The sequence below is a fragment of the Mesoplodon densirostris genome, chromosome 16 (assembly GCF_025265405.1).
Source record: "Mesoplodon densirostris isolate mMesDen1 chromosome 16, mMesDen1 primary haplotype, whole genome shotgun sequence".
NCBI lineage: Eukaryota > Metazoa > Chordata > Mammalia > Artiodactyla > Ziphiidae > Mesoplodon > Mesoplodon densirostris.
This window is the reverse complement of record NC_082676.1, coordinates 43,441,471-43,455,140: the sequence shown is the minus strand read 5'-3', so window position 1 is coordinate 43,455,140 and position 13,670 is coordinate 43,441,471. Positions and strand designations below refer to the sequence as shown.

General features: G+C 37.5%; 1 protein-coding gene across 7 annotated transcripts in view; it reads left to right on the top strand.

Moving 5' to 3' along the window:
- Nucleotides 1-13,670, top strand: part of TPST1 (tyrosylprotein sulfotransferase 1) — a 135,112-nt gene that overhangs the window by 46,216 nt on the left and 75,226 nt on the right. For 6 of the 7 annotated variants that reach the window (XM_060079463.1, XM_060079469.1, XM_060079462.1 and 3 more), the window contains one exon: nt 2,134-3,079. In XM_060079463.1, the coding sequence (XP_059935446.1) occupies nt 2,235-3,079 (845 nt within the window). In that variant the 5' untranslated portion in view covers nt 2,134-2,234. Of the gene's footprint in view, nt 1-1,105; nt 1,260-2,133; nt 3,080-13,670 lie in introns of those variants that run through there. The other variant, XM_060079468.1, reaches the window with a different exon arrangement.

Sequence of the window (13,670 nt, the reverse complement as noted above, 5' to 3'; positions counted from 1 at the left end):
GGGGTGGGAGTAGTCTTGGGCACAAATACCACAGCTCTCACTGTTCTTACTGAACGTTGAGCAGTTTTTCAAACATAAATGCTTCTTGGGTTGCTGTATTCCTTTGGTCAATTTCCAGAGGACTGAAAGGGTGGTTTTGTCAGTTTCATTCCTCTTTATAATTTGTTTTTTTTGGGGAGAAGAATTGCCTACCTTCTCATTAGTTCACAGCTAGACATCCAGCCTCTCAGAATGTATTCTTTTTCTGGTGTAGTTAGTCATTTCCCCAGGTGTACTCACTGTCAGTCAGGATATTCATATGTATATGTATGTATATATATATATATATATATGACTGAGAGTTTTTAAGGAATTGGCTCATGTGATTATGGCACTGGTATTTCTGAAATCCATACAGCAGTCCGGCAGGTAAGAGTTGATGTTAGCCTAGAGTCTGAATTCCTCAGGGCAGCAGGCTAGAAACTCAGGCAGGGTTTCTGTGTTGCAGTCTTGTGGAGAATCCCTTTTTCTTCAGGAAACTTGTCTTTTCTCTTAAGGACTTCAATTGTTGGATGAGGTCCACCTGTATTTTGGAGGGTAATCTACTTTACTCAAAGTCTGTTGATTTAATTGTTAATCACTTCTAAAAAATATACCTTCACAGAGACATTTTGACTGGTGTTTGACCAAACACTGGGCACCATAGCCTAGCCAAGTTGACAGATAAAACTAAACATCACACTTCCCCTCTGAAGTTCAGGGTAAGTTTACATGTACATAGTATGTATGTTTTACATACATGCCCTTGCTTTTACATGTCTGTGTCTTTTTACATGCTCTGTGTACCCAAATCTTATCTATTCTAGATAAGGCTAGATCACAGACACACACAGTTTTCTTTGCACCCTATACACCAGCTTTCCTGAACTACTTCTTGTCACCTGATTATGCTGTGTTCTGTCATGCCATTGTGCTTTTGCACACAAGTTTCTATTGCTTAGTGTACTCCTTCCTCTTGTTTTATATACGACTTTTTTTTTCTTTTTTTTTTTTTTTTTTTGCAGTATGCGGGCCTCTCACTGTTGTGGCCTCTCCCGTTGCGGAGCACAGGCTCCAGATGTGCAGGCTCAGCGGCCATGGCTCACAGGCCCAGCCGCTCCGTGGCACGCAGGATCTTCCCGGACCGGGGCACGAACCCGTGTCCCCTGCATCGGCAGGCGGACTCTGAACCACTGCGCCACCAGGGAAGCCCTTATATACGACTTTTATAGCTTCCTGAGGTAGACTCTGTGTGCCTTTTCATTATACTACCATTGTCTCCTTTGCTTATTTCTGCTAAGACACTGATCACACTTTATTGTCATTGTATATTTGTCTGCCCATGAGACTTTGTTTCCTGAGAGCAGGGGTCACTGCACTGCTGTCCTTTTCAAAGTTTATCCTCAGCCAAGCCCAAGTATCTGGACTGTAGTACCTAAATAAATAATTTGTAAGATATGAATAAACTGAATCTGTGTTAAAACTTTGGAAGTTGTATATTTCTTCTGTAATTTCTCTTTATAGTAGAATGTGGATGAAGCTTCTTGGGGATGAAGCAACTCTGAATATCAGAGATGAACCTTGGGTTAGACTCCAAACATACTTGGGAATATTAAATATTTGCTTGACTCACTATAGAAATAATTTATTTTTCCATTCTGTGCAAGGTCTGTAGCTTCAGAATTGTTACATTAAGAAAAGCTGTTTCTAGGGCCTCCCTGGTGGCGCAGTGGTTAAGAGTCCGCCTGCCGATGCAGGGGATACGGGTTCGTGCCCCGGTCTGGGAGGATCCCATATGCCGCGGAGCGGCTGGGCCCGTGAGCCATGGCCGCTGGGCCTGCGCATCCGGAGCCTGTGCTCCGCAACGGGGGAGGCCACAACAGTGAGAGGCCCGCGTACCGCAAAAAAAAAAAAAAAGAAAAAAGAAAAGCTGTTTCTGATTAGAAATATTGATTTATTTTTGCTTGTATTTATATATACTTGTATTCTAAGAGTATCAGTGTATTTAAGACTGCTTCAGCTTCTTTCTAGCTAAAATGTCATGGTGATAACTGATGATTAATTTGTAAACAATCTTAATGTAATGGTAAAATAACTTTTTCCTTTTCCTATTAGATATTGATCATCTTTCTGAAGTAGAATCTCCATGGCCTGAATGTTTTCTGAAAAATATTTGTAGCAAAATATCTGTTTAATAGCAAGATAACCACATCAAGATGGTTGGAAAACTGAAGCAGAACTTACTATTGGCATGTCTGGTGATTAGTTCTGTGACTGTATTTTACTTGGGCCAACACGCCATGGAATGCCATCACCGAATAGAAGAACGTAGCCAGCCCCTCAAATTGGAGAACACAAAGACCACTGTGCGAACTGGCCTGGACATCAAAGCCAATAAAACCTTTGCCTATCACAAAGATATGCCTTTAATATTTATTGGAGGTGTGCCTCGGAGTGGAACCACACTCATGAGGGCCATGCTAGATGCACACCCTGATATTCGCTGTGGAGAGGAAACCAGGGTCATTCCTCGAATCCTGGCTCTGAAGCAGATATGGTCACGGTCGAGTAAAGAGAAAATACGCCTGGATGAGGCTGGTGTCACCGATGAAGTGCTGGATTCTGCCATGCAGGCCTTCTTACTAGAAATCATTGTTAAGCATGGGGAGCCAGCCCCTTACTTATGTAATAAAGATCCTTTTGCCCTGAAATCCTTAACTTACCTTGCTAGGTTATTCCCCAATGCCAAATTTCTCCTGATGGTCCGAGATGGCCGGGCATCAGTACATTCAATGATTTCTCGAAAAGTTACAATCGCTGGATTTGACCTGAACAGCTATAGGGACTGTTTGACCAAGTGGAATCGTGCCATAGAGACCATGTATAACCAGTGTATGGAGGTTGGCTATAAAAAATGCATGTTAGTTCACTATGAGCAACTTGTCTTACATCCTGAACGGTGGATGAGAACACTCTTAAAGTTCCTCCAAATTCCTTGGAACCACTCAGTATTACACCATGAAGAGATGATTGGGAAAGCTGGGGGAGTATCTCTGTCAAAGTGAGTAGATGTTATGTTTTTTATTTGACCATATTCAGCTAATAAAGAAGTGTGTGTGTGTGTGTGTGTGTGTGTGTGTGTGTGTCTATATGGAATATATATATGTATATGGAAACTATAGACCTTTTCTGGAATAGAGTTTCATCAGTGAGTTTTTTAAAAATTCTCTAGCTGGTTCATTAGAGACCCTTTCATTTACTTAATTCATTTTTAAATTTATGAATTGTCCTTTATGTACTTGATGGAGGCAAACCCAATTTATAGCAGTGAAAGGACATCAGACTTTAATGTCCATCATTCAATTTTAGTGGATTCTGATATTTAATTTCTAGATATTTTTGTTAATAAGGATAGTTAACTTTTGTGTAGATTATGGTCAATATGAGGAAAAGCATCTACCATGTTGGTATGTAGTGAATTCCAGCATATAGGAAATTTTAGTGAGAGAAAAATAAAGGTTAAAATTATCTAACTCATTCCCTTCATTTTACAGGTAGGAAATCTGAGTCAGAAAGATCAAAATGATTTACTCAAATTTGAATGGCAGGGCCAGAATTAGAATCTATGCTTTGGTCTTAATGGGCTAGTGCTTTTTCCCATGGCATTTTATTACATGTCGTGCTTCTTTTGTCATCTGATGGATACATCTTCCCTTGATTTTTACAAAATTTTAGAGGATCTCTGAAATTTGGAAGCTTAATCCATAATTCATACAAGAAGTTCCTTGGATTCAAATATTTCTAAAACCATTGTATTTTTCTTCCTTTCTCATGAAGTGATGACTAGGGTGGCCTGACTTGATCTGATAACCTGACTTGATGACTTATACCTAGAATAAGGATATAAGGATATAAAAACTACTGTTAAATTCAGGTAACATCTCCTCATGAAGAAAAGTTGGCTATGACTAAATTTTATTTTTTATCTTTCCATTTATAAAAGTAATATCCCCTGTAAGAAAAAAAGAAAAGAAAAAGCAGTGAACTTCCCTTGTGTGTCCTGCTTGCCCCTATCAAGGAATGTCTTCTTGATTTTTTTTCAAAGTATAGAACTTGTACAGTAAATATTGATTCCTCATATAGGTAATTGGAAAGGAACAGCTACCCTTCTGCAACAAGCTTTCAGTTATTGATTATAAATTATTAGGTATTGTCACTCCAGTGGCTCCAGGTTATTTTTATTGATTCAAAGAGAATTACAGCTTTAGCTAATGTCATCACAGTTTACTGTTCTTTCCAAATAATAGAGCATCACTAGTTTCTAATCACCTGTATTCCTAGGTAGCATTTTACTTTGTATGCTTGTATGTTGGCCCAGAAATTCTGATGCTAGTTCCATCTATTAATATAAAATAAGCCTATTAACACCCCCCCATCTCTCCAAGTAGGGATTAAAGAGATATGCTCAAGTTAAATTTCTGTGGAAATCAGGAAAAGATAATTTTTCAGGGACTTCCCTGGTGGTCCAGTGGTTAAGACTCTGCGCTTCCACTGCAGAGAGCGCAGGTTTGATCCCTCGTTGGGGAACTAAGAACCTGCATGCTGCACAGCGTGGCCAAAAAAAAGAAAAAAGAAAAAAGATAATTTTGAAAACATGAAGACCAAGGAAATTCATAGGAACTTTGAATCAGTGACTTTTAGAGGGGGAAGAGACCTTACTTAGCATGTAGTATATGGAATGCAGACCCAGTGAGGTTTTATGCTTTGTCGAGAATCACATATGGCAGAACCATGACTAGAACCTCCAATGCCTATTCCAAGACTCTTGCCACTATATGAGTTTTTTAAAATTAGGGTATAACGTATATAGTAAATCACAAATATTCAGTGTACGATTTGATGAATGTTTACATCTCTACACACTTGTGTTCTCACCATCCATATAAAGGTATAAAAAAATTACCAGCACTCAGGAGACTCCTTTATGCTCCTTCCCAGTCAGTATCCTCCTAAATCCCAAAGTAACCACTGTTCCAGTCTCTTTCACCAGAGGTGATATGAGGTTGCATATAAAGTTCAAAAACAGTCTTGCTTGTTTTTGAACTTCATATAAATGCAGTCATGTCTATTTATTATCTTGTTCCTGGATTTTTTCATGTAACATTTAGATTCACCCAGAATATTATACATAGCACTAGTTCATTCTTTTTCATTACTATGTGATATTCCAATATGTAAATATAACACAATTGATCCATTGTTCCATTGATGGACATTTGATGTTTCCAGTTTTGGGGAATTATGTGTAAAGTTGCTAAGCATATTCTTTTTTTTTTTTTTTTCGGTACGCGGGCCTCTCACTGTTGTGGCCTCTCCCGTTGCGGAGCACAGGCTCCGGACACGCAGGCTCAGCGGGCATGGCTCACGGGCCCAGCCGCTCCACGGCACGTGGGATCTTCCCGGACCGGGGCACAAACCCGTGTCCCCTGCATCGGCAGGTGGACTCTCAACCACTGCGCCACCAGGGAAGCCCCACTAAGCATATTCTTGTACATAACCTTTGGTTGACATTAGCTTTCATTTCTCTTGGGTGTATAAAAATGAGTAGAATTGATGGCTCATAAGATATCTCTATCTATGTATCTATATATCTTTAACAAATACTTCCAGTTTTCCAGAGTGTCTGTATCATTCATGTATGGCTGTACCATTCATGTGTGACTATACTATACATGAATGTGTTCTAGTTGCTTCAGATCTTTGCCAACACTTGGTATTGTCAGTCCTTTTAATTTTAGTGGGATGCAAGTAGCTTTTAAACTTAAAAGCAAAATAATAACATTTAAACTCCTTTTTGAAACAAAGTCTTACCCAGCATTACAGTATAAAATAGATAAGAGCAGAGCTACTGTGGTTGAAGCAGGTCTAATGTAAACTGTACTGCCTCTTTTAAGACTGAGTCCCTGCTCTTAAAAAGAGCTAATTGGGGGATAAGGTAAAAACATACAGACTTATTCCATTAGTAAGTACCAGGTTATAAATATTACATGTTAGTTGAGAGTCATGACCATAAGGAATTCATAGCCCAGAGTCAATCATCCTGTGTGCTTTTGCCTTCCTATAAATATTTTTATTCTGGGAAAATTGTTTAAAGTAAGTATTTTAATACTTATTTTAGTATTATTTAGTACAAAAATACTGAAATTATTTAGGCAGCCTTGAAGGCTTGAAGATATTACCAGATGGCTCAGGATGCAGAAATTGTTGACGACAGCAATAAGAAGGGCCTTCATGGTTCTACCTGCCTTATCTTGTTAACTATGAAGGTTAAGCTTTCTTTTGCTTTGCTTAGGAATTTTCAGTTATTTTCATTTCACCTCTTGCTTCCCTGGTCAGTTCCAGTTACAGAAGAGTAGGAGGTGTAGGGTAGTCACCTGCTAGCACGTATAAGGGTCGTCTATGAAAGAGTTTGATAGAAGAAAGCATACTTGCATTCTGGCATGGTCCAGGGAGTCTTCATTAGAGATTAGTGTATATAAGCTAAACTTTTCAAAATTGAAGATAAAAGCAAAATATTTAATGAGTGGAGAAGGGATGAAAACAGATTGCTTTGACTGGCTGATAATTTAGCTTTAGTTCTGCATTTAGGTAAAACTGTAGGATTTTATTCTATTTTATTTTTTTACTTATTAATTTTTCTTGGCTACGCTGTGCAGCATATGGGATCTTAGTTCCCCGACCAGGAATCGAACCCACACCCCTTGCATTGGAAGTGCAGGGTCTTAACCACTGGACCGCCAGGGAAGTCCCTAGAATTTTAGATATACTAGTCATCCTTGATATTTTAAGGTAGTCGTTCAACTCCAGTAGTAGTTCTAGTTTCTCCAGTGACTGGCATTATAACTTTTATGTTTGAATGCTACGTTCTGTTTTAATAAATTATTCAACCATACTACTCAACTTCGTATTAAACTGAATCATAGTCTTGAATATGATAGCTCCAAAAAACAATATGTATAGAACTTGCTGATCTATTTCTTCTAAACTAATAGAGAGTAGAAAAAAATTGAGGTATTTCTACATGTCTTTTTGCCTTTATCTTTCAAGAAATGTTTGTATAAAAAGGTGGGGGGGGCACATTCTAAGGAAAATATTTTATGCAAATAGGTGTATTCCAGCAGAATTCTCCAAGTGATTGAATTGGAGGAGGGTTTTGCTGATCAGTAAATGGTGTCTACTGCTGAGGCCTGCTCTGTTTGATATTTGTATTTTGCATTTGGAGTAGGAAATAGAAGTTTGTATTTTGAGTAGGAAATAGAGGTAAAGTTTGAGACTATTTATGTAGACCTCTTCCTGCAGATTGTGGAATTTTTGTGGAGGAATTTTAGTCATCTCCATATGCAAGCATTCAGGAAGTTACTAGCGTACACAGAGTTGTTTTTGCTCTTAAGCTCATTAAGATACTATAGAATTACCTGGAACAAATAAAAATCATCAATAAGGGTAACAACAAAAAAAAGCCACCAACCATATGTATACTCAAGAATGAGTGAAATAAAAAGGTAACTTACGATCAGTAAATAAGTTTAGTAGTCAAAAGAGCAAAGCCAGAAAAACAAAATAATATAATGGTAACCCTTAACAGGAATAAGTACAAGAATCACAACTACAATTCAGAGAAGAGTTATCTACTCCTAGAGCAGAAAAAGGGTGTACAACTATTATGCACAAATAGGTTAGAATGAAAAATGTAATAATAGTGGTAAATATAAGAGAACAAATTAGAATACAATAAATGATACTCTGAAACTTAACTCATGAATGTTTGTTTAACTAATGAAGCAAAATGGGCACCTGATTTTAACAGCTCTACTAGGGAAACTGACAAAGCAGTTCGGGAATTTCAGCCTTACAGTAGCAATATTTGAAACTACCTGATGATGATACCTGGTCTGTCATTATTTTTGTCGTGTTTTTCCCGTTTTTGTTTGTTTAGTTAGCCTATTTGTGAACTTTACATAAATGAGATCATAGTCTGTGTTTTCTTCTGTCCTTTTTTTTTTTTTTTTTTTTTACTTAACATTATCTTGAGATTTATCTTTTTGAGGTGTATAGCTATTTTCAATTTGTTTTTATTGCCACAATACTATGATATAATAGATATAATAATAATAAATATAATTATTTATACATTTATACTGTTGATGAACATTTGGGTCATTTTCGGTTTCGAGCTATGTACATTTTTTAAGGTGTCCTCTTCAAGAGTTTCTCTAAGATACACACTTAAGCATAGGATTGCTGGGTCATGGAGGATATGCATATTCACCTTCACTAGGTAATGCCAAGTTGTTTTCCAAAGAGTTTGCAGTAGCTTACACTGCTACTATCAATGTAAAAATCCCCAGGAATCCATAACCTCACCAGCCTGGCTTTTTTTTTAAAACCTTCTTATTTAGTTTAACTGTATAGTACAGCCTGTCTTGTTGAATTTTTCTAACTGGGTAAGAGTAAATGGTAGGTACCTCACTGTAATTTCAATTTGTAATTCTCTGTTAATGAATTTGAGCACCGTACATTTTCATTAGCTATATATAGTTCTCTTTTGTGAAAGGCCTGTTCATGACTTTTGCCCATATTTCTGATGGGTAAGGTTTATCTTTTTCTTTTTGATATCGTTTATCTGATAGATATATTACAGATTGCTTCTCTCAGTAGCTTGTCTTTTAACTTTCTTTATAATCTGTTTTGATGAATGTAGATTTGCAAGTTGTTGCATTTATCAGTCTTTTCCCTTATGGTTTTTTTTGTTTTGTTTGTTTTATCTTAATCTTTATATGACATTGATTTTTTCTAAATAAAGTTGAAGATTTATTTATTTATTTATTTATTTATTGGCTGTGTTGGGTCTTCATTTCTGTGCAAGGGCTTTCTCTAGTTGCGGCGAGCGGGAGCCACTCTTTATTGCGGTGTGTGGGCCTCTCACTGTCGCGGCCTCCCACTGCTGAGCACAGGCTCCAGACGTGCATGCTCAGTAGCTGCGGCTCATGGGCCCAGCTGCTCCAAGGCATGTGGGATCCTCCCAGACCAGGGCCCAAACCCGTGTCCCCTGCATTGGCAGGCAGACTCCCAACCACTGCACCACCAGGGAAGCCCTGACATTGATTTTTGAACATGATAAACTGTGAAATACAAGTGGTCTTGTGATATAATCATTCATAAAATTCATGTAACAAATCAGAAACCCAAATTAATATATTCAAATATGGAAAGTTTTTTAACAATATTACTTTTTAGATTTATTTTTGGCTGCACTGGGTCTTCGTTGTTGCACGTGGGCTTTTCTCTGGTTGCAGCAAGTGGGGGCTGCTCTTCTTTGCAGTGTGCGGGCTTCTCATTGTAGTGGCTTCTCTTGTTGCAGAGCACAGGCTCTAGGTGTGCGGGCTCCAGTAGTTGTGGCACGTGGGCTTCAGTAGTTGTGGCTCGCAGGCCCTAGAGCGCAGGCTTAGTAGTTGTGGCACACAGGCTTATTGCTCTGTGGCATGTGGAATCTTCCTGGACCAGGGCTTGAACCTGTGTCCCCTGCAATGGGAGTCGGATTCTTAACCACTGTGCCACCAGGGAAGTCCTGGAAATTGTTAAATAGTAAAATTAACAATGTTGCCTCATATTCTTTTTCTGTTCCAGGATCCCTCCAGGATTCCATATTACATTTAGTCATCATATCTCCTTAGGTTTCTCCTGGCTATGACAGTTTCTCAGACTTTCGGTATTTTTGATGAACTAGATATTCTTTTATTTTTTTAATTTAATTTTATTTATTTTTTTATACAGCAGGTTCTTATTAGTCATCAATTTTATACACATCAGTGTATACATGTCAATCCCAATCACCCAATTCATCACACCACCATCCCCACACTCCCACGGCTTTCCCCCATTGGTGTCCATACATTTGTTCTCTACATCTGTGTCTCAATTTCTGCCCTGCAAACTGGTTCATCTGTACCATTTTTCTAGGTTTCACATACATGCATTAATATACGATATTTGTTTTTGTCTTTCTGACTTACTTCACTCTGTATGACTGTCTCTAGATCCATCCACGTCTCAACAAATGACCCAATTTTGTTCCTTTTTATGGCTGAGTAATATTCCATTGTATATATGTACCACATCTTCTTTATCCATTTGTCTGTTGATGGGCAGTTAGGTTGCTTCCATGACCTGGCTATTGCAAATAGTGCTGCAACAAACTTGGGGTGCATGTGTCTTTTTGAATTATGGTTTTCTCTGGATATATGCCCAGTAGTGGGATTGCTGGATCATATGGTAATTCTATTTTTAGTTTTTTAAGGAACCTCCATACTGTTCTCCATAGTGGCTGTATCAATTTACATTCCCCCTAACAGTGCAAGAGTGTTCCCTTTTCTCCACACCCTGTCCAGCATTTGTTGTTTGTAGATTTTCTGATGATACTCATTCTAACTGGTGTGAGGTGATACCTCATTGTAGTTTTGATTTTCATTTCTCTAATAATTAGTGATGTTGAGGAGCTTTTCATGTGCTTCTTGGCCATCTACATGTCTTCTTTGGAGAAATGTCTGTTTAGGTCTTCTGCCCATTATTGGATTGGGTTGTTTGTTTTTTTAATATTGAGCTGCATGAGCTGTTTATATATTTTGAAGATTAATCCTTTGTCTGTTGATTCGTTTGCAAATATTTTCTCCCATTCTGGGGGTTGTCTTTACATCTTGTTTATGGTTTCCTTTGCTGTGCAAAAGCTTTTTAGTTTCATTAGGTCCCATTTGTTTATTTTTGTTTTTATTTCCATTACGCTAGGAGGTGGATCAAAAGAGATTTTGCTGTGATTTATGTCAAAGAGTGTTCTTCCTATGTTTTCCTCTAAGAGTTTTATAGTGTCCAGTCTTACATTTAGATCTCTGATCCATTTTGAGTTTATTTTTGTGTATGGTGTTAGGGAGTGTTCTAATTTCATTCTTTCACATGTAGCTGTCCATTTTTCCGAGCACCACTTATTGAAGAGACTGTCTTTTCTCCATTGTATATCCTTGCCTCCTTTGTCATAGATTAGTTGACCATAGGTGCATGGGTTTATCTCTGGGCTTTCTATACTGTTCCATTGATCTGTGTTTCTGTTTTTAGGCCAGTACCAGATTGTCTTGATTACTGTCACTTTACAGTATAGTCTGAAGTCAGGGAGTCTGATTCATCCAGCACCGTTTTTTTCCCTCAAGACTGCTTTGGGTATTCGGGGTCTTTTTTGTCTCCATACAAATTTTAAGAGTTTTTGTTCTAGTTCCATAAAAAATGCCATTGGTAATTTGATAGGGATTGCATTGAATCTGTAGATTGCTTTGGGTAGTATAGTCATTTTCACAATATTGATTCTTCCAGTCCAAGAACATGGTATATCTCTCCATCTGTTGGTATCATCTTTAATTACTTTAATCAGTGTCTTATAGTTTTCTGCATACAGGTCTTTGTCTCCCTAGGTAGGTTTATTCCTAGGTATTTTATTCTTTTTGTTGCAATGTAAATGGGAGTGTTTCCTTAATTTCTATTTCAGATTTTTCATCATTAGTGTATAGGAATGCAAGAAATTTCTGTGCATTAATTTTGTGTCCTGCAACTTTACCAAATTCATTGATTAACTCTAGTAGTGTTCTGGTGGCATCTTTAGGATTCTCTATATATAGTATCATGTCATCTGCAAACAGTGACAGTTTTACTTCTTCTTTTCCAATTTGTATTGCTTTCGTTTATTTTCTTCTCTGATTGCCGCGGCTAGGACTTCCAAAACTATGTTGAATAATAGTGGTGAGAGTGGACATCCTTGTCTTGTTCCTGATCTTAGAGGAAATGCTTTCAGTTTTTCACCATTGAGAATGATGTTTGCTGTGGGTTTGTCATATATGGCCTTTATTATGTTGAGGTAGGTTCCGTCTGTGCCCACTTTCTGGAGGGTTTTTATCATAAATGGGTGTTGAATTTTGTCAAAAGCTTTTTCTGCATCTATTGAGATGATCATATGGTTTTTATTCTTCAATTTGTTAATATGATGTATCACATAGATTGATTTGTGTATATTGAAGAATCCTTGCATCCCTGGGATAAATCCCACTTGATCATGGTGTATGATCCTTTTAATGTGTTGTTGGATTCTGTTTGCTAGTATTTTGTTGAGGATTTTTGCATCTGTATTCATCAGTGATATTGGTCTCTAATTTTCTTTTTTTGTAGTATCTTTGTCTGGTTTTGGTCTCAGGGTGATGGTGGCCTCATAGAATGAGTTTGGGAGTGTCCCTTCCTCTGCAATTTTTTGGAAGAGTTTGAGAAGGATGGGTGTTAGCTCTTCTCTAGATGTTTGATAGAAGTCACCTGTGAAGCCATCTGGTCCTGGACTTTTGTTTGTTGGAAGATTTTAAATCACAGTTTCAATTTCATTATGTGTGATTGGTCTGTTCATATTTTCTATTTCTTCCTGGTTCAGTCTTGGAAGGTTATACCCTTCTAAGAATTTGTCCATTTCTTCCAGGTTGTCCATTTTGCTGACGTAGTGTTGCTTGTAGTAGTCTATTAGGATGCTTTGTATTTCTGCAGTGTCTGTTGTAACTTCTCCTGTTTCACTTCTAATTTTATTGATTTGAGTCCTCTCCCTCTTTTTCTTGATGAGTCTGGCTAATGGTTTACCAGTTTTGTTTATCTTCTCAAAGGACCAGCTTTTAGTTTTATTGATCTTTGCTATTGTTTTCTTTGTTTCTATTTCATTTATTTCTGCTCTGATCTTTATGATTTCTTTCCTTCTGCTCACTTTGCGTTTGGTTTGTTCTTCTTTCTCTAGTTCCTTTAGGTGTAAGGTTAGATTGTTTATTTGAGATTTTTCTTGTTTCTTGAGGTAGGCTTGTATAGCTATAAACTTCCCCCTTAGAACTGCTTTTGCTGCATCCCATAGGTTTTGGATCGTTGTGTTTTCATTGTCATTTTTCTCTAGGTATTTTTTGATTTCCTCTTTGGTTTCTTCAGTGATCCTTTGGTTATTTAGTAATGTAGTGTTTAGCCTCCGTGTGTTTGTGTTTTTTACGTTTTTTTCCATGTAATTCATTTCTAATCTCATAGCGTTGTGGTCAGAAAAGATGCTTGATATGATTTCAGTTTTCTTAAATTTACTGAGGCTTGATTTGTGACACAAGATGTGATCTATCCTGGAGAACGTTCCGTGCACACTTGAGAAGAAGGTGTAATCTGCTGTTTTGGGATGGAATGTCCTATAAATATCAGTTAAATCTATCTGGTCTATTGTGTCATTTAAAGCTTCTGTTTCCTTATTTATTTTCATTTTGGATGATCTGTCCATTGGTGTAAGTGAGGTGTTAAAGTCCCCCACTATTATTGTGTTACTGTTGATTTCCTCTTTTACAGCTGTTAACTGTTGCCTTATGTATTAAGGTGCTCCTATGTTGGGTGCATATATATTTATAATTGTTATATCTTCTTCTTGGATTGATCCCATGATCATTATGTAGTGTCCTTCCTTGTCTCTTGTAACATTCTTTATTTTAAAGTCTATTTTATCTGATATGAGTATTGCTACTCCAGCTTTCTTTTGATTTCCATGTGCATGGAATATC